The sequence below is a fragment of the Lepisma saccharinum genome, chromosome 3 (genome assembly GCF_977018435.1).
Source record: "Lepisma saccharinum chromosome 3, izLepSacc3.1, whole genome shotgun sequence".
NCBI lineage: Eukaryota > Metazoa > Arthropoda > Insecta > Zygentoma > Lepismatidae > Lepisma > Lepisma saccharinum.
The window spans coordinates 39,461,735-39,484,789 of record NC_139231.1 but is presented as its reverse complement, the minus strand read 5'-3'; the positions used below and the strand labels follow the sequence as shown (position 1 = coordinate 39,484,789).

At 40.4% G+C, this 23,055-nt stretch overlaps 1 protein-coding gene across 1 annotated transcript in view; it reads left to right on the top strand.

The window, feature by feature from the left end:
• dpr8 (defective proboscis extension response 8) overlaps window positions 1-23,055 on the top strand; it is a 541,693-nt gene that overhangs the window by 329,034 nt on the left and 189,604 nt on the right. The window contains exon 2 of the mRNA XM_083119818.1: window positions 21,369-21,538. Within this exon, the coding sequence (XP_082975944.1) occupies window positions 21,369-21,538 (170 nt within the window). The remainder of the gene's footprint in view (window positions 1-21,368; window positions 21,539-23,055) is intronic.

The following is a 23,055-nucleotide window of genomic DNA, read 5'->3' as shown; positions in this document are numbered from 1 at the left end:
TCTGTTAACTTTTATGGGTCACCCTATATATGTCACTACTTTGGCGTAATGGTTGCCACAGTAATATAATGTTTGCTACTCGGTCACTCTGACTGAAAAAACACATCGAGGACTGAAGAGCATAAAGTTTACTAGAACCTGCATTTAGGATGTTTATGAAGATGAATCTAACTAGGTATAAGCAGGAGAAAGATTTGGAAGAGGTGTTTGGTAAAGCGTTTTGACCTCAGAACTTTCTTATAGCTGTACGAGTTTTTTAGATATTGAAAATTTGCCCGGACACGGTCACCATGGCACTTTTCTCATCCTTGCCATATACTCCCATGGAACGAAAAAATAATGGAAAACCACCCAGGCTGGAATCCCAGTAAAGTGCGCGACAATCTGCACAGGCTTTGATGGACCGGATGCACAGAGGGTTGCGGTGGTGACGTGGTCGTTCTGCGGACAGCGGGCACCGACGATGGCTTAGCGGGGCCCATCCCCGTCACTTGTTTACTCTTCCCCTGTGGGAGTCGGCAAACGACGGACCGCGAGCAAAATAAGCGACGCCTCCCGTCGAGTTCCCCTTGGGATGCGCTGATTGAGTCCAGGGTCCCCGAGTAGACGAGGGTTGTGGATCGCTTTTGGCGCGGGATCTTTAAGGAGGAGGAGAATTCGTGTTCGTCGGGATAGAGGGACTCTGGAATTCAATGGATTGAGGAGGAGGGACAGCAGATTCTTTTGGAATCTGTTAGCCATCCCCTTAACTGGAAGCAGATTGCCTCATTTTTTGCCTCCGAGTGCTTCAGTAATCCTCAGAGCATGCATGGTATTCCTATATTTTTCAAGATTTCTTCTGCAATCGTTGTTCTTACATCAGTGAGAATTTTGGGTTCGTAGTTGATCTTTCAGCGTTCCATCTTCATGGTTGTCAGATTTGGGGAGCAAAGAAATGCGTTGCTATTTCAGTACTTTTGTCAGTCACGTGTCCTTGTTACTATACTTGTGTCCATAGCGCGTTGCTATTTCGGTACTTACGTCAGGAAGGCGTTGCTATTTCCGTACTTGCATCGATAACGAGTTGCTATTGTGGCAACACGTTGCTATTAAGGTGCTTGCCTCGGTAAATGGTTGATATGTCAGTACTTGCGTCCATAGTGCGTTGCTATTTCGGTACTTGCGCCAGGAACGCTTTGGTATTTCCGTACTTACGTTCATAACCCGTTGCCATTTCGGTACTTGCGTCCATTGTGCGTGGCTGTATCGGTACTTGCGTCCATAACCCATTGCCTTTTCGGTGCTTGCGTCCGCGTTACCGAAATTATAATAGAAGTTGTAACCGTATTTTCCATTCAAAGGAAATCTCGAATGAGAGATTTACTACACTGTATTAGAAAGTTGTCGACAACTTATTGATGGAAACAATATTTGACCTTGAAGTCCTTTACAGTGGCATGTAGTTCGCCTTTTACTTAGTAACACTCAATAGATCTCTTACTTTTAACAATTCTTACAATGGCTTTCTGTGTGCCACGGCTATGGTAACAATCCACAGATCAAAATTCAGTTCTTATGATTTTAACACAGTAACACCTAATAGAGGGCTCTCATGACAGGATATGCAAAGTTGGGAGCGAATTTACCCCTCCCCGATTTTTGTATTATACTCATATACTCACTAATTGAGGCCTCCTAATCACGAATTTGAAGTTAAATTTTGCGGGTCAAGTGTAGAAATTGCAAAATAAGCGAAATTGAGTAGTCCGCGATCGGAACAGAAAGCCTGGATTTCTCCACGAAAACAATGGTTATTTCAATATTTTACGTTTTTGAACGAAATTTTAACTATGTTTGACTAACCTAACCTAACTTAACCTTATCGAGAATGGTTTGTGGAGCTATGCGTAGATGGTTTGTGGGGCACCGTAAAAAAATGTCAGTTTCGTATCACTTGAGCGACAAATTTTAACTACACAATCGTGATAAAGTGTCCTAAATTATTGACTATGCGAAATATGAACAAAGGCCCTGTATTATTAATATGTACCCAACTAAAAGTTACTAAACATAACTTACGAAAGAAAGATCTTTATCTCCTACCTTCAAAGTCGCCATCTTCCTTACACACACAGATTACTGATCAAGTGAACGCTACGTTGAACAAACATGGTTTCCATGCTTGTATACGGAGAACGATCGCAGTAATTGAAAAGTATATTTTACAATTTCTACACGTCAGTTAACAATTTCAACACGTCACCCCCACATGTTAACCTCAGATACTTCATCAGGACAACGTATTTCGTGAGTATAAGAACCAGGATAGAAATTACGGAAGGGTCCTGTATTATAAATTCTTACCCAAACGTTCATCTCTTTCATTCTTAATTCAACGTCTCTGTTGAATTTCATACGACACACCTTGTCTTTTCATTCACGAGTCCTGATTTCTAAGGATTTTTTTCTCCGCATATCTTGATGGTCTGAAATAGCCTAAAGTGCGAACGTTCCCAATGGTTTGGATTTGAAATTTAACAATAAGATAGCGTTTAGAGTATTGTACGTACAATGTTATTTTACGCGACGAATACTGGATCCAAGTGCAAAAGAGGAAGTGGGTAGAAAATCTTAAGCTTTAGATAACGCTGTGAGTTTGAGGTTAGCATTTCCTGTCTATTATTTCGCTTCTTCATTAGTATCTCTCTTATTTCTTGTACGGAGGCGGTACTATGTTTGAAACTTCAATGTTATTTAGCAGATTTTCAAATTTTCATGCTGTTCCATTTGCAACAATCATCTCCATTTTTCCACTACACTCTGTCCCGGATTCGCTAGAGCAAGCGAACGAAATAAGTTATCTGTGCAAGTAGGGACTCTAGAGGTCTCTGCAATGCTCTGCTCCACCCACTAGCTTTCTCCACTTCTCTGCCATTATGCACGGCCTTGATCCACATATTCCAGAAACAGTGTGTAGACTCGGTACTCGCATGCGCACTGTTGTCAACGGTCGCGACAAACTCAGATCTTCATATGAGCTGCTCCTCTGTTTTTCTCAACGATACAAGCTTTGTTCTGTGTCTCTCACGGTGTTAAATTTCCACCAAAAAAGGAGAATGTCGATATCTTATTTGGTTTATAAAATATATCAATAACCGACTTTACGTGAATGACTTTTGGAAAATCTATATTTATTTTGTAGTTTATACACAATTATGTGGAACACTGTAATTGGGCATTCGCCTGTTGTGTTCAATACATAAATAAATAAATAAATAAAAGAGGAACAAAAATTAACAATTTTTGACAATGAAAGCATTTAGATCTAGAAGAGATGAAGAAACTTTTAAGTCAAGATAATTTTTAGTGAGCTGGCCTTTTGGTACTCACGGAAGAGGAACGAAAAGTTACAAATCCAGAAGAAATTAGAAAAATTGGTCAAGGTCGGATTAATCTGACCGAGCATGGGGAAAAATTGAAAGCTTTAAACTATCGGGTTTTAAAATGCCAGAGTCAGTTAATTATTATTCCTAATTGTCTTTCGTGGAAGCAATTATAATTTGCTTTACAATTGTATAATGTCATCCTCTGCGCGGATGACTTTAATATCGTTAATTTCCGCGAGTTTTGCACGCACAATTTGTTTCAATTCGTATCTGTAACATACAGACAGCTATCTATATATGTATTACCGAGGACGCACCCAGCAAAATAAACAACCCAAATGATCAGCAATTTAGACTAATTACTTTACTGCAAGCTGTTAGTGTGGAAATGGCCATCTGGTTGCTATATTTGATGGTGCTGGTGTGTTGGCGGAAATGTATTTCCAATAAACATATTTGAGTCAAAATTATTTTCGTGATTACGGAGTTGTTTTTGTTTTGAAGTAAGTCCACTTGAGATGTTTGTGAGTTAAGCTGTGGCTCACCGATGGCGCAGTGGTAACATCGTCGCCTTGTAATCAATGGCTCCAGGGTTGGATACCCAGTGGAGGCACATAGAGGTTCCGATCCCACTTTAAACTGTGGGCCCAGTCCCGATTAGCCTTACTGTACGTAAAGTGGACTTAAAACTTCAACCCAATCAATCAATAAATCGTGAGTTAAACTATGTACGGTGAAGAGTAAAATTGGGTGAGAGTTCTGATGGAAGTTTGCAAATAGTCAACCCATAGCACACACTCTGTTACCATACAGCACAACGTGCTAAGATGCATGTTAATTACAACAAAAAAACTACATATTTTTTGACACACGCGTGAGACGTAGTATTATAGAAACTTATATATAAATGGAGAATTGGTCAGGACTCGAACCTACTTCAGGGTGGCTACTCACCGGGAATTTCGGGAATTTTGCGTGAATTCTACTTGAATTGTTTTTCGTAGACGTGAAAAATTACAACTTTTATTAATCCAAATCCTATTCACATTTTATGCAAATAGAAATTATTTTCGTAAAATTTTCGTGCTCGCATCGCTCGCATTTCCTGCTTTTCTTAGACTTATCAAGTGTATCACCATAGCTAGGGGGCGGCGTGAGTCGGCTCTGGGCGCCGAACTATCTAAATGGAAAAAAGTTGTAAAATTGATTGATTGATTTGTGATTTTTAGTCCACTTTACGCACAGAAAGGCTAATCGGTACCGGACCTACAGTTTAAAGTGGGATCCAAACCACTGTGCCATGTGCCTCCACCGGGTATCAAACCTGTGATCTCTTGATCACAAGGCGACGATGTTGCATAGGTTGCTATTTATGTATCCGGAACTGGCAACACTAATGTTGCTAGGTAACATCTAAAATATCCATCGTAAAGTTGGACATTTCTCTGGTATATGTACCCAGAACGTTGTGCTTACGGATGCTAGTTTTGTTTGTTACAGGGACTTGAAAATTTCATCGGAGGTCAACAATGGAATTAACTCGAGAACATTTTCGAGCAATGATTTTCTACGACTTTCGACGTGGATTATCTCAACAACAGTACATCGATTAACTCACTTCGACTTTTGGCCATGAAGCATCATATAAAAGCACTGTATATCACTGGTTTAGTGAATTCAATCTTGGCCGTCGTTCGCTCACGGACGAATCTAAAGAAGGTCGTCCAAAATCGGTTGTTGTGCCAGAAAATATTGATGCTGTGCGAGAACTGATAGTGCAAGATCGTCATGTGACATATCGTGAGATTGAGGTATCACTGGGCATTAGTATGACTAGCATACATAATACTAGCATATTTTAACAACAGCTGTCGCGAAATGAAATTAAACATTCATCCAAGCATTTTCATTGACGTTTATAAGGTGTAAACCATGATATGTACACTGATTCATTTCGGTTTTCGTTTGTGACAAACGGTTTTAAGTATTGTTCTGAAACATTTATAATGAAAGTTTCCGTTCAGTGAACAATATACCTCTTACAGAAGAAAAAGATCGGTCATTACTACTAATATATTAGGGTAAATCAAAACGTAAAGACAATGTTCACATATCATCTTTATGTCCACACAAGAAGAAGAACTACACATATCACTTTTCCACATATGCCCCCTGCACGGTAATGCACTTTTGGTATCGTGCAATCAGCTTCTGCACCGCCTTCTGGACCTCGTCATCTGATCTGAACGACGACCACGCAGCTTTAAAGTGGTCCACCCTCTCATACACCTTTCGTTGAGTCATGGTACTCGCTCCATATTGCGCTAACAGCCGACGATGGATGTCGGCCGGTCTGACTCCCTTCGACCACAGCAAGCGCACTACGACGCTCTGTTCCTCGATGGTGCATTCGTGGAGTGGTGCGTCCATACGTGTGACTTTTTTGCTCCGCGACACTCGACTGAATAGGGCAGCTCCACGTCACTCCAAGTATACACGTGGTGACGTCAGACACACCAAGTCTTCGTTTATTCTTGCGAAAACACAAAATTGCCTTTAGTTTTTGATTTACCTAGTACATTCTTCGGTACTTCTTTCGTATAGGTGCGACACTTATAAATCATTTATTTCGCACTTTTTTACATTGCTAACGTACTATTCTGTATTGCGGAACATTTCTTTAGGTGAAATAATGAATTTCTAACGAAAATAATGTCTATTTCTTACATTAACGAGTACTTACTGTTCTTCCTTATTTCCACACACAATATGGCCGTTCATCCTGCGTTGTGCCAGTGTTTTGTCGATTTGGAGTGTGCATGCAGTGTTGCAACCTTGTTCACAGAAAAAAGCCTACTTTCGTGCCCGGATTTGAAATTATGCTAATACATCGCAAACCATTCACGTTAGCCCCACAAACCATTGACGTTGGCCTCAAAAACCATCCACGGGTAGACCCACAAACCATTGACGTTAGCCCAAAAAAACATCCACGTTTGGCCCCAAAAACCATTGACGTTAGCCCAAAAAATTTACGATAGCCCCACGAACCATCACAGGGACGAGATATGCCTAAGAGGTTAGGTTAGGCCTGTTAGGTTAGGTTCCATTAGCATTCATTTCGTTCAATTTAGCATATACGGACAACATCGGTTTTTCTCGATGAAAAAAAAATACACGGAATTCTTTTGAATTTTAACTTTCCACGTCCCTGGACTCTCTTCGTACAGATGTACATCCACTTCCCATCTTGTCCAATGTGAAGTTTGCATGCAGTTCCACATTTTCTGCATTCCACTTCTTTCTTCAAAATTCCGTGTTGAATTACAAATTCCACGGCATCTTCCACACCCGGCAACAACTTCACGACGCATCCTTGACACGTCATCTTATAGCGAAACACGGCGTGGTTTGAAACACTGACTACGGGTTTACGTCATCTAACACACGGAACATTGTGCTCTCGTGCAGAAAGCAAATGGCGGCAGCAGCAATACCTTGTGGGAGAGAGGTTTTCGCAGAAAAACACATGAATTCGCATTAAAATGGATCAAAACTACATTCCCGAAATTCAACAACGCTAAGGAAAATGATTTGCGTAAGTACTTTCTTCTGTAAAAAGTAAGAAATCCGTCTCCGCTATACGAAAGTGTTACCCTTTCTTCTGTAAAGTTGCGAGAATTTCAGATTTGTTGTGGATTATTACAATTTATATATAAAAAAACCGCAACATTGCATGGTTACGCCCTGATTTTTAACGTTCCTTCCGAAGCAATAAGAATGTAAATAATAAGAGTTGTTTTTAGGGCCTCTCCGATGGTGCAGTGGTTACGTCGTCGCCTAGCAATCAAGATGTCCCGGGTTCGATACCTGGTGGAGGCACATAATAGTTCAGATCTCACTTTAAGCTGTAGGTGCAGTCCCAGTTAGCCTTACTGTGCATAAAGTGAACTTAAAAAATACACTCAATCAATCAATCAATAAGAGTTGTTGTATATGTCAAACATATATGTGTATTAAGTATATGTTGGGCACTTCAGCTTCCTCTATCTCTTTGAATGGCATGTCGTGATCTTTAGCAAGCTTTCAGTCCACAGTATTTACGCCTGAAAAACCTTACGGTAAGAGGCAATGGTGTACCTCTCTCATTTAACTATTCAACAAAGGCACACAGATGCAGGGCTTCCCACATTAGCCCCGTCTAATTCGCTGCACTTTTTGACACTCTGTGTAATGCAGGTGTATCTCGGTGTCAGGCTGTTGCAAGGAAATGACTTTCAACCAAGTAGGCGAATAGCGGTGTTCAAGTTCATAAGATTCAACAAATGCCTGTCTGCTGCTTCAAACGTTCATTTGATTAGTTAACACGCACCACGTAACCATACACCATACGCTACAACGCTCCAGAACGTAGCGCAAACGGTGCAGGCACCAAATACACTACTTGGCACCAAATCGACGAAGTACACCAGTAACCAACCAACCTTGTAACCAACTAGACACTCAAGTGCAGATAGAGTCAAAAAAGCAGGGAATTATTCTCGGTCTTGCCCATAGTGGAGGTGGTGTTATCAGTACCACGCTCCGGATTCCCTTTACCCCCCATGGGTTGCTTTCAGATACCCACTGATAAGAGGCTGAGTCGATTCCACAGTCGGATATGTAGGGACGTTAATTAAAACATTCCTACCTCCACACTTAAGAAATCGAACCCGTGTCTCCAGATTAGTAGTCAGACATCTACCACGGGGGAATTTCTTTCAAACTTAAACCCCCACTCCTTTAGTCCGGCTTCATTTAAAGAAAACAATGAGGGAGAGTGACAATACATACACCTGATTGCCAATAGTGAAAGCAGTTATAATATTTCTCTGCACAGGCAACCGTCTCCCGCCACCATCGCACACACACACCTTCTACGACATTCCTGGGCAAGTCACCTGAGTCTCTTAGATTTCTCAGAATTACAAAATGAGATTATGCCAATATGATTAGTGGACAAACTTCTAACAACCCTTGCCTGTGTTTCATTCGAATCACCCGGAGGGGACCGGAATTTGCTATTCTTTCTGCATTTGTATTCACGTCTCGCGCCGGCGGGGTTCATTGGCACCCTGCGACCTGAATTTCCTCCGCTGGAATTTGGCCTTTGTCATCCAGGAATTTGGAACTGATATGGTCCGGATGGATATCAGGGCTCTGACAAAGGGGATTTTCCTGTCCGAAGCTGATATCCCGGCTCATCATCCTGCAGCATTAGAGACGGTGGAGACGTCCTGCGGGGAAACCGCAAACGAATGGAAAAGTTTGTTGCAATGTCATTGGTTCTTTTTGTCCTTTCTGTGTTTGGTTTTGCGGTTGCGTAAAGTGCAATCACCAACAAATGAGGGTTGGAGAAAAAGTTGAACCCTAAATCCTTGCAAGTACGCAACCTGAAGCACACATCGAATTGTCACATACAAATAGAGCTAATATATAATTTTACCGACCTGAATCGCCGCCATCTTTAAATATGAATTATCTTAATTTTATATTTACAAATCACACTTTCTGCAGAACCAATAGGTCGATTAAAAGAATTTTTGCTTTGAAGTGAAGCTAGAAGAACGAAGATTCCTACAGAGTGTCCATAAAGGCGTAAAGACTTTGAACCTAAGTAACTTTTGTGCAAGAGCGATAAAGACGTGAATCTTACACTGGGTATTAGCCTTGTCTATGGATTTTTTTTAAACATTAAACGAGAAGATCATGCTCTACATGAACGTTCAGTATGCGGGAAAAGTTAATATGTGTAAAGGGTTTTTGTACGAAATACAAACAAACATGGATAAAAGACAGGTGTGGAGTCGCTTACAATATTTTTTGACGTGTATCGATGGTATGCGTGAGTCGTTATCGAATTTATAAAATAACAATAATTTTTAACGCATGTTATGCATTACAGACGATTTATGGGGTTAATTATAGCATATTCACAAAAAAGTATAGTTTTAAAAAATTACGAGATGTACTGGCAACATTGGTCTTGTCAGGGGACAGTACTAGGTATGCCCGATATCTGGCTATGCTATTCTATCAATGGCCAGATGAAAGAAAAAGAGTTGAAATTTATTGTACAAATGGATAGACAGGTTATTTTTTTTGTACGATAAATTTCAAATCTTTTCTCTCATCTGCTATTTTGTACGCCTACCTAAAATGTTGGGAGCTAACGTATCAGCCCTGTGATAAAGGGGTCCCATCTTCGATTCCCGGTGGAGGCACGAGGCAGTGGTTCAGATCTTAATTTCAACTGCAAGTGGGCTTAATATTTGCCCATGACGATATAAGGCTTATGGTGATAGATTGATTGATTGTTGTTTTAAGTCGACTTTATGCACAGAAAGGCTAATCGGGACTGGACCTACAGTTTAAAGTGGGATCCGAACAACTATGTGCCTCCACCGGACATCGAACCCGGGACCTCTTCATTACAAGTCGACGACTCTACCACTGCGCCATCGCGGAGGCCTTTATGGTGATAGAGAACGATTTGCATTAAACATGTGTTTTTTTTTTAACGAGAAAACTTACCGTTTTTAGATAATCGTGACGATGAAGAATAATGAGATTAAATAGTTTCAAGAACGTTCACAACAGAGCACAGAACTGTGGAGACCATCCATTAGCCTTGTAATCAATAAGCCCATGGCTCAATTCTCAGTGGACCATCTTTCAGTTAAAGCGGATGCACACTGAATTACCGGTCTAGTTATGAGAAACTTGAGCGTGCATAATGTGAACGTCTGTCCGAATGACATTTTGACCTTGGAAATGATTCTGCACTCTGGTTCGAACTCTGAGACAGGCACAAAACTGAGAAAAACCCATCAACATAAAGTAATTAATTTTCACTCCTCTTGCAATGCAAATTGGCGCCCAGTTGAGGGCTCGTTTTGCAGCTCATCTGGCTGCAGCGTTGGTGACTCATAGATAAGGCTCGCCGTTCGGAATGCGAGCGTTAATTCTATTCGGCAAATCCCACAGAGAATCGCCCCGGCCTCTAAAGTCAGGTATCGGTAACTCCGCTTGAGGACACTACTTTCGGGAATGTTCATCAGATGGCGCCCCTGGGAGTTGTCTTGAGGATGCAAGAGCCATAACAGGAATCCCAACATCGACCGCTTCCCCTTCTTACTTCATCTCACCCAACAGTGTTGCAAGCTATTCATTTTTTCCAGCGAAAGTGAAGGTAGTACTATTACTAAACCAATCAGCAGCACCGCAAACAGCTTGTTGACAAGTCCATTTAAAGCTCATGGTATAATCAGGAGAGAACATACGTGTTAAAGTGGATAATAGGATGATAAAATCATATCCAATTTTGCACTTATTATACACCTAATTTAATTTTTCGTCTCTTTACTATATATGCTCATAATAATATTGTAATGTTTATTTCTTTATCTTTACTATACCCTTTTTTATAACTCACTAATCCCACCAAATGATAGTGGAATAGATATTCACCGAAGAACGTGAATGAACATGACTTCAGGAAAGTGAAGCAGGTGTGATAGAATGTTACTTTATTTCCGTACTTTTTTCAATGATTAATTAAACAGAAAAAACTCCTCGCGGCTCTCAGACTCTCGACAGCTGTGAAATGTAACGTAGAAACATTCCTTGACGAACGCTGCACCTTGGACAGTCGCAATCTTTGATAACACCAAAGAATGCAGCTGCAGCATTCTTATCTTGGAGCGTGCCAGATCGGCAGCTCCGCATGCGTAGGCAACGGCCTCCTCCTACCAAGGATTCCCCGCTATGTAATTCCAGAGTGAGGCGTCTGTGCGGTGTCCGGCATTTCACAATACACACAAGGCAGCTTCTGTTAAAGTTAATACGGAAAACTGCTCTGGAACACCAAAACAGTCATGGGCCTCGCCTCTGTACGCTGCATGCGTCCTTCATTAACATATAAATAATACAATTGCCTTAAATGCTAAAAACGAATAATTAATTCACAACACATCATCTATATCGATTTGTATTTGGTAGCTAGTCAAATTGGGAAATTCTTAAAAGTTAATTTACCTACACTGTATATATTACTGACTCGCGTACTTTCGACGTGGCCTTTGGCCACGTCTTGTACGCTCGCATGCATGACATGCGGCCACGTTGTGGGCGCAATCATGTTATAGATGGGGTTCTTCATGACTTTGAAAATGTCTGCATGTTGTATTGGATGATGGGGAACATATGTATAAGTTTGAAAAGTTTAGAAAGTAACTTTGTGTGTTGGGCTCTAATAAGGTACAAATATTCGAACTATTTTTGTCTATTTTCTTCATAATGAACTGAGTAAATAATAACCGTTTCAAGATAAGTAGTTGGATCTTTTGCATCAACGAAATGAATAGCGACTAAATTGAAAATGCAATATTTACGTATTTTGTTATTTTCACATTTTTGAACGTAATTGGGTAATAACTGTTTTCCGTCAAATCCCTACCTTGCCTCTGTAATAAATTCTGATGCTCGTATTTTGAAATTCGAAAAGTCTAGCATAATTCCCTTACAGTAGTTTCCGGGGTGAAAATAAACTTTCTTTAAGTTCCCTAGCAACGTCCGTTTCTATGGAGAACAACAGGCACGGCAAGCTCTAAGGAATTGCATGTCATTATACCCCCTAAACATTTAGTTAAAACAAGCACGATGTAGATATTTACGCATTGAGTATAACAATATATACGTAATCGTATCTGGGCTGAAACTCCTTATTATGTAGATGTCACCCTTATTTCAGGCACTTTTTCAAAACCATGAGTTCATTCATCTGTGTGCTATTGATCTGTGAGAAATATAATGTATCTCGACAATTAAGAATTCAAGGAAACAATGTGTGCTGCAAAAAATGTCCGTGGCAACGGTTGCTAAGGACGTGAGAAAAGGGCATTTTCACCCTTAAGGAAGGGCTAATTGAGTGATTTTTGAATTTTCTCGGCCTTTTGGGACAATTTCATGGGGGGTCGTAATCGGGCATTTTCCGCCTCCGGAGCTTTCTTCATGGAGAACATTTATGTCAGTGAGTGGTGGGTTTGGGGCTATATATATATTGGACTCGCGTACTTTCGACGTGGCCTTTGGCCACGTCTTGTACGCTCGCATGCGTGACATTCGGTCACGTTGTGGGCGCAATCATCTTATAGATGGGGTTCTTCATAGATCTTAATGACTTTGAAAATGTCTGCATGTTGTATTGGATGATGGGGAACATATGTATAAGTTTGAAAAGTTTAGAAAGTAACTTTATGTGTGTATGGGCTCTAATAAGGTACAAATATTCAAAATATTTTTCTCTATTTTCTTCATAATGAACTGAGTAAGTAATAACCGTTTCAAGATAAGTAGTTGGATGTTTTGCATTTACGAATTAAATTGGGACACTAAATTGAAAATGTTATATTTACTTCTTTTGTCATTTTCACATTTTGGAAAGTAATTGGATAATAACTGTTTTCCGTCATTCCCCTCTTTTACCTACCTTGCCTCTGTAATAAATTCTGATGCTCGCATTTTGAAATTCGAAGAGTCTAGCATAATTCCCTTACAGTAGTTTTCGGGGTGAAAATAAACATTCTTTAAGTTCCCTAGCAACGTCCGTTTCCATGGACAACAACGGGCACGGTAAGCTCTAAGGAATTGCATGTCATTATACTCCCTAAACATTTAGTTAAAACAAGCACGATGTAGATATTTACGCATTGAGTATAACAATATATACGTAATCGTATCTGGGCTGAAACTCCTTATTATGTAGATGTCACTCTTGTTTCAGGCACCTATTCAAAACCATGAGTTCATTCATCTGTGTGCTATTGATCTGTGAGAAATATAATGTATCTCGACAATTAAGAATTGAAGGAAACAATGTGTGCGAAAGAAATGCCCGTGGCAACGGTTGCTAAGGACGTGAAAAAAGGGCATTTTCACCCTTAAGGAAGGGCAAAGTGAGCGATTTCTTAATTTTCTCGGCCTTTCGGGACGATTTCATGGGGGGTCGTAATCGGGCATTTTTCGCCTTCGGGGCTTCCTTCATGGAGAACATTTATGTCAGTGAGTCAGTGAGTGAGTGGTGGGATTGGGGTTTTATATATATTGGACTCGCGCACTTTCGACGTGGCCTGTGGCCACGTCTCGTGCGCTCGCCGACGTGGTTCGCTTATTTGGAAAGTTTTGAACGTAAATTTTTGTGTGTATGCGCTGTAATATGTACAAATAATCAAAATATTATTGGTTTCTTTCTTAATAATAAGCTGGGTAAGTAATAACAGTTTCAGGATAGTTAGTTAGATGTTTTATGTAAACGAATTCAATAGCGACACTAAATTGGAAAAGTAACATTTTACTTCTGTAGTCAGTTTTACATTTTTAAACATAATTGAAATAAAGAAATGTTTTCCTTCATTCTTCGCAAATTTCTATCTCTCCTCTGCAATGAATTCTGATGCTCACATTTTAAAATTCGAAAACTCTAATACTGTGCACAAAGTGGACTTAAAACACCAAATCAATCAATCAATCAATCAATCGAAAACTCTAGCATAATTCCCTTACAGTAGCATTCGGGGTGAAAATAAACTTTCTTTAAGTTCCCTAGCAACGTCCGTTTCCATGGTGAACAACAAGCACGGCAAGCTCTAAGGAATTGCATGTCATTATACCCCCTAAACATTTAGTTGAAACAAGCACGATGCAGATATTTACGCATTGAGTATAACAATATATACGTAATTGTATCTGGGCTGAAACTCCTTATTATGTAGATGTCACCCTTGTTTCAGGCACCTTTTCAAAACCAGGAGTTGATTCATCTGTGTGTTACTTATCTGTGAGAAATATAATGTAGCTGGACAATTAAGAATTGAAGGAAACAATGTGTGCAAAAGAAATGCCCGTGGCAACGGTTGCTAAGGACGTGAGAAAAGGGCATTTTCACCCTTAAGGAAGGGCCGATTGAGAGATTTTTTAATTTTCTCGGCCTTTTGGGACGATTTCATGGGGGGTCGTAATCGGGCGTTTTTCGCGTCCGGGGCTTCCTTCATGGAGAACATTTATGTCAGTGAGTCAGTGAGTGAGTGGTGGGATTGGGGCGTTATATATATTGGATGTCGATGTGACGCTTTGAGGTTGGTCGGAAATATATATCTTGGTCTATAATTAATCTCGTACTATTATTCGCGTGTTTGAAACGAGTGAATGTTTTATATGAGCTTCTTTGACTTTTGTAGCGTCGGTTTTTGCCACTTGTGGATAATCGCGACAATGAGGATCAGTAATGAAGAAAGTGGTGAAGGGACATCCACAAGGAACACCCATACCCATGTCAGGATTCGAACCCGTGTCCCCTGGCGTCCTAGCGCGCTGTACCAATCACTCCGACACGGAGGTACACTATGTCAGTTTCTTCAGCTCCCACACGAATGTGTAGGTCCTGTCTCTACCTCTCTGTCCACAAATCATGTAACATACCACGAAAATTGAAGCAAAATGTTGAATAGAGATTGATGCCTCTGAAACTAACAGATAGATAGATGTCTTACCATATGGATAACAGTTATAAAATTAGAAATATTATACATATAACTTTTGTTAGGTTAACTGGAACAGGGAAAATGAAAGAACAAAAGATAGAAATTCACAAGGAGGTTGTTTGATTTCTTCGAGGCTTTCGTTAGTTGTAACTTTGAGGCAATTGCCTTTTTCTGGTTCGTTGCTTTTAATTAATGGCCCCTTCTAGTTTTCTGCACTTTCAACATGCTAGGTATAAGGCAGGAGAATCTCGATGCCATGCTGGTGCAAGGAAATGACGTTGAACTAACTAAACGAATAGCGGGGTTCAAGTTCACAAGATTCAACAAATTCATGTTTGCTGGTGTAAACATTCATTTGATTACTTAGTATGCACCACGTGATCATCCACCACACTGTACACAGCTTCTGAACGTCTTGCAAACGGTGCAGATACCAAATTCACTACTTGGCACCAAGTCAAACCAAGTAGACGAGTCAGTGTTTCACTTTGAAACCAACTGGACGCGTGAGTTCAGAGAGAGAACCAGAAAGTGTAGCGAACTAAGCAGTGCGTCAAGCTAACTTTGCAGCAGGTTATATGTATCAATCCGCGCAAGAATTGAGCTCAGAATCTTCCGTGCGAGTTTGTATCAACCGCCGAGCTGCTTACATCGCAGACACTGAGAAAATCCGCAGTGTTGTCAACCGCACAACACATCAAAACCCGCATGCATGTCAAGCGGAATGTAATTTTGCTTCTTTTTGTCTTCTGAAACAAAATTTTTAAAGTATAGATTATTTAATAAATGTGTCATTACTTAACATAAATACGAGACCATAGGTGTATAATTCGAGCACGCAAAAAAGAAATAAGACAAAGGCAAAAGTAAGCAACGATAGGCCTCTCTTGAATTTAATGACAAATTATTATTTTTGTTTTACAAAGAAATATATTTATGAAAAACGCGATTGCTTCGTTCGGAATGCATCCGTTACTATAAGACACACGCACTTCAAGTTATATCACCAAAAAAAGCGTGATTTGTTATTCGTGATATATACAATGGAGTGCATTGTCTGCTGCTATTACTCTGTTTGGTTTCAATTTATGAATCACTTCACTAAACCAGGACTCAAATCTTGGTCTGTCCAATTCTTCCTGATAATCACACTTCCCTTTCTTTGCACGGAACAGTAAACATGCGCCTTCAAAAAAGCCTTCATTGCCGCCAGTTCGTGAAACAATAAGCCTCCCCTCTCTCGTCGGTTTTTCAGGCCTGGCGGTGGTTTTGCACGGTGGTGTCCTTCCATGTTTGATTCAATGTACTCCCCCCCCCCCCCGCCGACGCGCGTTTCGTCCAAATAATAACGTGTTTCTTCTCACGGTGATATCTTTTAATATTACGGAGATTCTTTTGTCAAAAAATAAACAATCGTTTCCTTCCTAAACTCAAACCGCCAATCATTCAACAGCCGTGATACAGTTCGTGCGCATATCGACTGCAAATCACCACACGCTCTCATTTATTTTTATCTTGTTGCCGTAAGAAGGAATAACAACTTGCTTGACTTTGAAGAACTTTTCCTTTCGGATGATGACCAAAATAACACTCGGGTAAAACCGCGCGCTGAACAAGAGACCTCGATTCAGCCATTCTCACCGCTGTATAGCACGATTATTAATCACGATAAACATAGCGTTAAAATAGTGGGACGTGCAATACTGGAATCACTGATTCCACGCGCTCTGCAACGTATTCAGTCTCGCTCGACAAGCTCTTGAGCTTCTGCGATTCTTTAGAGCAATAGGCATTCCAGTTGGCGTATCTGCGGATCCAAGTTCGTTTGCACAGTGATTGCAACCAACCAAGTCCATACCTGCTAATGCATGTATTATTTCGTCTGTATTTTACAAATTAAATAACTGTTTTCTTGCAAGTATGTAGTTGTGTTGGAATAGAACCCGTCTAAGCGGAACTATATTCTGCGCACACGTTTGGATCTACATGTGCGAAAACCTGCTGCAAAGTTAAGTTGACGCTTGGCTTAGTTGCAGCGTATTTGGATGTGGTGTGGAGATGAGTGGATTTAAGAAAGGGATGTACGTACAAGGATACGAAGATGCATTTGTGACCTGTATAAAGTCACCATCTCAGCATTTAGCTGAATAAGTTGATGAAGAAGGGAAGCTTCCACGATAACGTAATGTTTAAATCTATCGTCTTGGAACCAACGGGTTCTGGATTCAGTTTATGTGTAAAAAGTGGATTTAAAAACAATGTTAGTCAAATTTTCTGTAAGGAAGACGAGAAGAGACTCAGGATTGGGAGAAAAGAATCACAATCCGTGATCGAGTAAGTGAGATAGTTACCCTTTATAGGCAAATAATATTCAACAGGCAAAGTAGATAAATAGAAATCGTCTGTCGAGAGGAAAGTAAGTCGTTTGCGATGCATGCATCAGCTCTGTCAATCAATAAGTGGACGAATGTTAATCGCACTCAATCTTAATGCCACCCCATTAGCTGGCTGCATTGTACAAAATGCCTTTTAGAGATGTTTTTCTGCTTGCATGTCGGTTGGTAATTGGCAGTTGGTTAAATGGGCAGTAAATCTCCTCCCTTTTCTACGCCCTGTAACTCTGTTAACAGCCAGGCAGGATTATCACCATTTCTCAAATATTGCCTCGGATTCGGACATAAAAATGCACTGGCACTATTTGCATACAGCTAAGCTTGTAGCGAAATTTCGAGCTAACACATACAAGAGCATTCCTCAATCTCAATATTTATTTTCACATCAAGAGAAGTTTTTATCTGCCCTTTCCTGGGCAAGACATATCCATTCTTGTCCATCCTCACCAATTTCCTTAAGCTCCACTATCCTTTTGTCTTTCTTACAGCTCTCTTACCACCAGGTTACCCAACAGGGATGCTATAAAATTTCTATTCTTTCCCATATGAGCTGAAGAGGCTGTCAACCGAGGTCTTGTTATAATTATCCTAATATACGTGCATGAAGATTTCAAGCACATTGCATTTTTTTGTAATCCTATCGTGTTTTGCCGTTTTCCTAATTTTACGCCGAGCAAAACTGTAACTTGTTTATTCTTTCCTCAGGAACGAAACGGAAGCCCGATCCTGATTTTTGCCGTAACCGAAATCAGTTTATGTTACTTATCAGAATAGAAACCACGAGCGCGTGCGTAATTCTTCTCAGGAGATGAAACTGGAAATATATCTTGATTCGTTTCAGGAGCTGAAATCGGAAAGCGATCCTGATTATTTTCAACATCTGAAACCTGACAGTGTTCCTTATTCTTTTGAGGAGCTGAAACCAGAAATCGATCCTGATTCCTTTCAGGAGCTGAAACCGTGAAGCGAACTTGTTTCCTTTCATAATCTGAAATCAGAAAGCGATCCTGATTTTCCCCAAAAAAATAACCTGAACGCGTTTCTGAATTTTTCACAGGAACGAAACTAGAACAAGTATCTCATTTACTATTACCATAAATACATCCACTTTATGTATCAACGCATTTATACACACAAGTAGCTCGCCTTAAATACAACTGCAATTTGTAATAGGACCAAGACTCTTGCAACAATCTTCATTGCAAACAAACACGGCAAGGACTGTTTAGAATTCATAGCCAGTGTCTTTTGCTTGTACTTGATGTTCCAGAATTCCTCAAGATCTCTTCTTCCATACCGAAGGAGCAAAACTAAAGAAATTATCTCCAGTCCCCTTTTCTTGACGCAAAGAAAAAGATTTATGGCGAGAACGCTGGGAGATTCCGACTGCTTCCAGCCTACTTGTGCTTTAGCTACAGCACGAATGTATTACACAGCTGGGAGCGATAGCTCGGGACCGAGGGAAGCGAATAAATGAAGATGCACAGAGTCATTCCGCATCTGGCGACGAGTTCAGAGAAGAATGTTCGTCAGGGTGGGAGGATGTCGCAAATGGCGACTCTTGTGCAGCCCCTCCCGCGCGGATGACATCACCATGCTTAGGGGGGTGCTTTTCATCTTTCGGCATTCTAGGCGGGACTGTTTCCGCTGATGCAGATAGTTGGGTGCAGCGAGTTCTAGGTTCAGAAACGGGTTTTGCGAGATGAGTAAGGGATGTGAGATGGGGAGACCCAAAGACTCCCGGACCGTGTTAATTCTCTGTGGCCGGTTATACTGTGCAGGTGTATTTACGAGAAATCTATTAAGCACTTATTGGAAGGCCCACTACTGATGCTGATTACTTAAGATGCTGTCAAAATCAGCTTGGATTGGGGAAATGCTTCTTTCTGGAATCGAACGTGAACTCTGTTTCAATTTTCACTCCGGCCCACTGTTTACAAGGTACTTCAAACCCGACAAGTTGTATGCAATATATAGGTCCTCAGTTGTCCAGGGGTAAACAGTGCTATCGAGAAATACCCTTCAGGACTGAATTTACAGTTGTACGTTTTACAAAACCAACACTACATCATGTACATATTTTAACGTTCTGTGTCGCTTGAGGAACCAGTCTACCTGTTGATGTCGTAGGGTAAAACGACAGTGATTTTAACAGATTCCTGCGAATCAATGCTCTCTGGTGTCAACGCAAGGAAATGAGATGGAAATCGTTCTTATTATGTAATTGCAGAAGATTTCAACGAACACCACTCAGACAGTTGAAAACATTTCGAGATATGGGTACAACTAACATCACCATATACCAAGTTGATCTAACAGTTGGGTGTTCAAAAGGCATAATGGTTAAATTTTCGTTAAAAGTAAACACGCCATGGTGTTACTCTTGACATTGGGCCATTTTCGATATGCCACATGACCACCATTCCATTTAAGACGAACTTGACGCCAAGATGGCAACTTCAAGATGAAAAGTTTTCCCTCTTTCGTATATTACATATCATGATTTTTATTAATATTTCCTCACCCCTGTTTGTTATAATCGAGTGTTTCCGAAACTTACGGATCACCGTGCACAATTACTTAATAGTCCCCATTTCTTAGCTGGTTTCCGTAAGTTCTTGGCTAGTGAAAGTTTAAAACTATTATCCCCATGTAACATATTGTTTAGTGTTTGCAGTTTTCGACACCATCGTGTACATTAAATGACCACTGTATTCTAAAACAGCGTTTGATTGGTATGTCCTAATTTTTTTCATTGTGCTGAGAGTCCATGGCTTATGTTAACCGTGGATGTTGAGATAAAGACAGAAGATCATGAAAGGTTCAATGAATTAGCACGATGTTACGTAGTGATACTTCATCAAACAGCACATAACGTCACTCACGGTTTAATGGGTACCGTGGTCCCGATAATTTTTCTCATTCTTTTTTTTACATTGTTTGCGCTGAGCGAAACGGATTTGTGGAGTTTTTTCTTTCAATTCTTGAATCTCACATGGCACTAAAACAAAGTCTCTTTGTGAACACATCGGCGTAGCCAGGCATGGGCTCACCGGGGCAAGTTAAGGTAAAGTTCCCCGTGCATGTATGAAAGCACACTAAAGAGAAAGGTCCCTCCCGAAAGCTTGCTAATCTAGAAATATTGATCACTGAGTTGAGGATATGGTAACAAAACGGTTTGACACGTACAGTGCTGATGTTGAAACTCATTTTTTTATTTAGCGTTAGTTCGGGAGCAACCAACAATGGGAAAAATCACAACTGGAGCAACCGAGGGATGTTTTACAAAAACTTCAGTGTAACAAATAATTTTATACCAAATATCTATGGACGGCTGAAAATTCTCCCGTCACCACTGGTGTCCGCACTTCGTCTATTAAGGAAGATGTGAAGAACGCCTTAATAGAAGAGTAATGAGAATGGTGCACATGGACAGTGGCGGTGAAAGGAGAACGAGGGGACAGTTGCCCCCACTTTTCGCCCCTTTTACCCCCGCACTATGCTAAATGTTATCTACAAAGGGAAATATACTGTCTTTGCTCCCCTAGTTTTGACCCCCCCCCCCGGTTTTGGGACCCAATCACCGCCACTGCACATGGACCTATAGATCAAACAATAAAATATGACTGAAAGAAAGCTGAAGCCCATAACCTAGCCGGGACATTATTTTAAATGAAAATTTAGACAAGTGCTTTAATGGATAGTTCAAAACTAGTATTTTATTAATACAGTAGGTCGCCATGAACATAATTATGGAGACAGTTGGCACGTTGTTATTTCAGTACTATTGTATGGAATGCTGGTCCCAACCGAAAAAAAATCATCGTTGTTCTTGCACATTTCTTTGAAATTGACTCTTCTTTGGGAGATTCTGATGTACGGATAATATTTTGCAAAATAAGAAGACGACAATCATAATGTGAAGTCAAACGAGTTCCAGTTGAAGTTGGGATTTTATTTAAGTCTTTGCTAACCTTAGTTTCATTCTATAGCCAAGCACTTACCTAATTCTTTCTTTCCTTCTGCCGCAGGTGTGGGACCCCTCTCTGGTTCTCGCAAGTTCCGGACCGACTTTCTGCAGGAAGTGCCGACCCCAGGAACCGGCCCCACGTTCGACCATGCTGTGCCGACCAACATCACAGCGCTCGTAGGCAAAACAGCCTACCTCGATTGCAAAGTGAAGAACATAGGAAACAGAACGGTGAGTTCTTCATACATACTATAATTTATATATTTTTTGGTTTGTTAATTTCTTTTTTCTATATAGCAATTTGTATTGGTGGCCTATGTCATTTTCTTCTGCCCGCCGACATACTAAAAACGATAATATCCTACGGAGACAACATCATGCTAGTAAACACACCTTTAGAAAATGTGAAATGTCTATGCATTATGTTGCAGTTTCTATTTTTATGCCTTTGTCTACAACCATTCACACTATACAGGTCTGCTATTACCTTGACTAGTCTTAGTCTTGACTGGTTAGTTTTCTGAGAGTGAAAACGTCAGTGGCAACCCTGAATCTTTGCCATGTGGTTGCATACATACAGAATAGAAAGTGTATTTTAGATCGCTCGCAGCGTCGAAACCAGGTCTGAACGATAAAATACAGTGCGTTCAACGAAAACTGGTCCCCGTGCGTATATTTTAAAACCGGCCCCGAGCACAAATATGTGAAATGTTACAATATAGTGACTGGTCTATATGGAACCCAAATGTCAATCGTGTCTTTTGAGTTGCATAACTGTTAGGAAACCTAAGATTAGGTTTGGTTAGGTTAGGTTAGGGCATGTGGAGTGGATCTTAGGTATCCTGACAGTTATGCAACTCAAAAGACACGATTGACATTTGGGTTCCATATAGACCAGTCACTATATTGTAACATTTCTCATATTTGTGCTCGGGGCCGGTTTTCGTTGACCGCACTGTATTTGTTAGAAACTTTACCACTGATTATTGCTCCTTGTGCTTTTAAATTAGCCAGACAGGAATCCACTTCTCTCAATCAAATCATCTGTATATCTTTTGATAACATTACGACAAACTGCTCAAAGATGAGCTCGAAGTAGACTATCACTGAGTAAATCTGCAGTACACTCACTGACAAAATTATAAGTAGTACACGCTCCGTTTCCCCCGTTGTTATACTTCATTTTCACTTCATTGGTTAACTTCAACTTGTATAACCGAGTGCAAAATCAATCTCTCCGCTTATTCTAACGGTACAGTTGATCTCTTTATGTGAATGTGATTGCCAAGATTCCTTTCCACTATCTACTTTTAAAATTTACCCTGCTACAAGGGTAGTTTGATGGCAACACTTTTTCTCCAATTTTAGTGAACTCTTGGATTTTTCATTATTGGTGTTTGGACCGTCGGCTTTTGTTATTGCTCTTATCCCGTCTGTACTTCGATGTACTCTACGCTGTGTGATAATTTGTTGATGTCGTGTAAGGCATCTTCCAATCTTCTCCCTCTCTCTGTATAAAATGGAATTTATGCAGGGTGTCTACCAGTCTGGAAATCCTGGAAAAATTCTTGAAATGTCAGGGAAATTTACTGCGTTTCTGGGGAAATCAACATTCCTGTGTACACCAGAAGTAGAATTTTAGACTAAGAAAAGAGGCCAACTATTTTCAAATTGAAACCTACTACAGAAAATGGATGCTGGCATTTCCCACTTTCCTGTTGCAATTTTTGGATTGTATTTGGTTGATA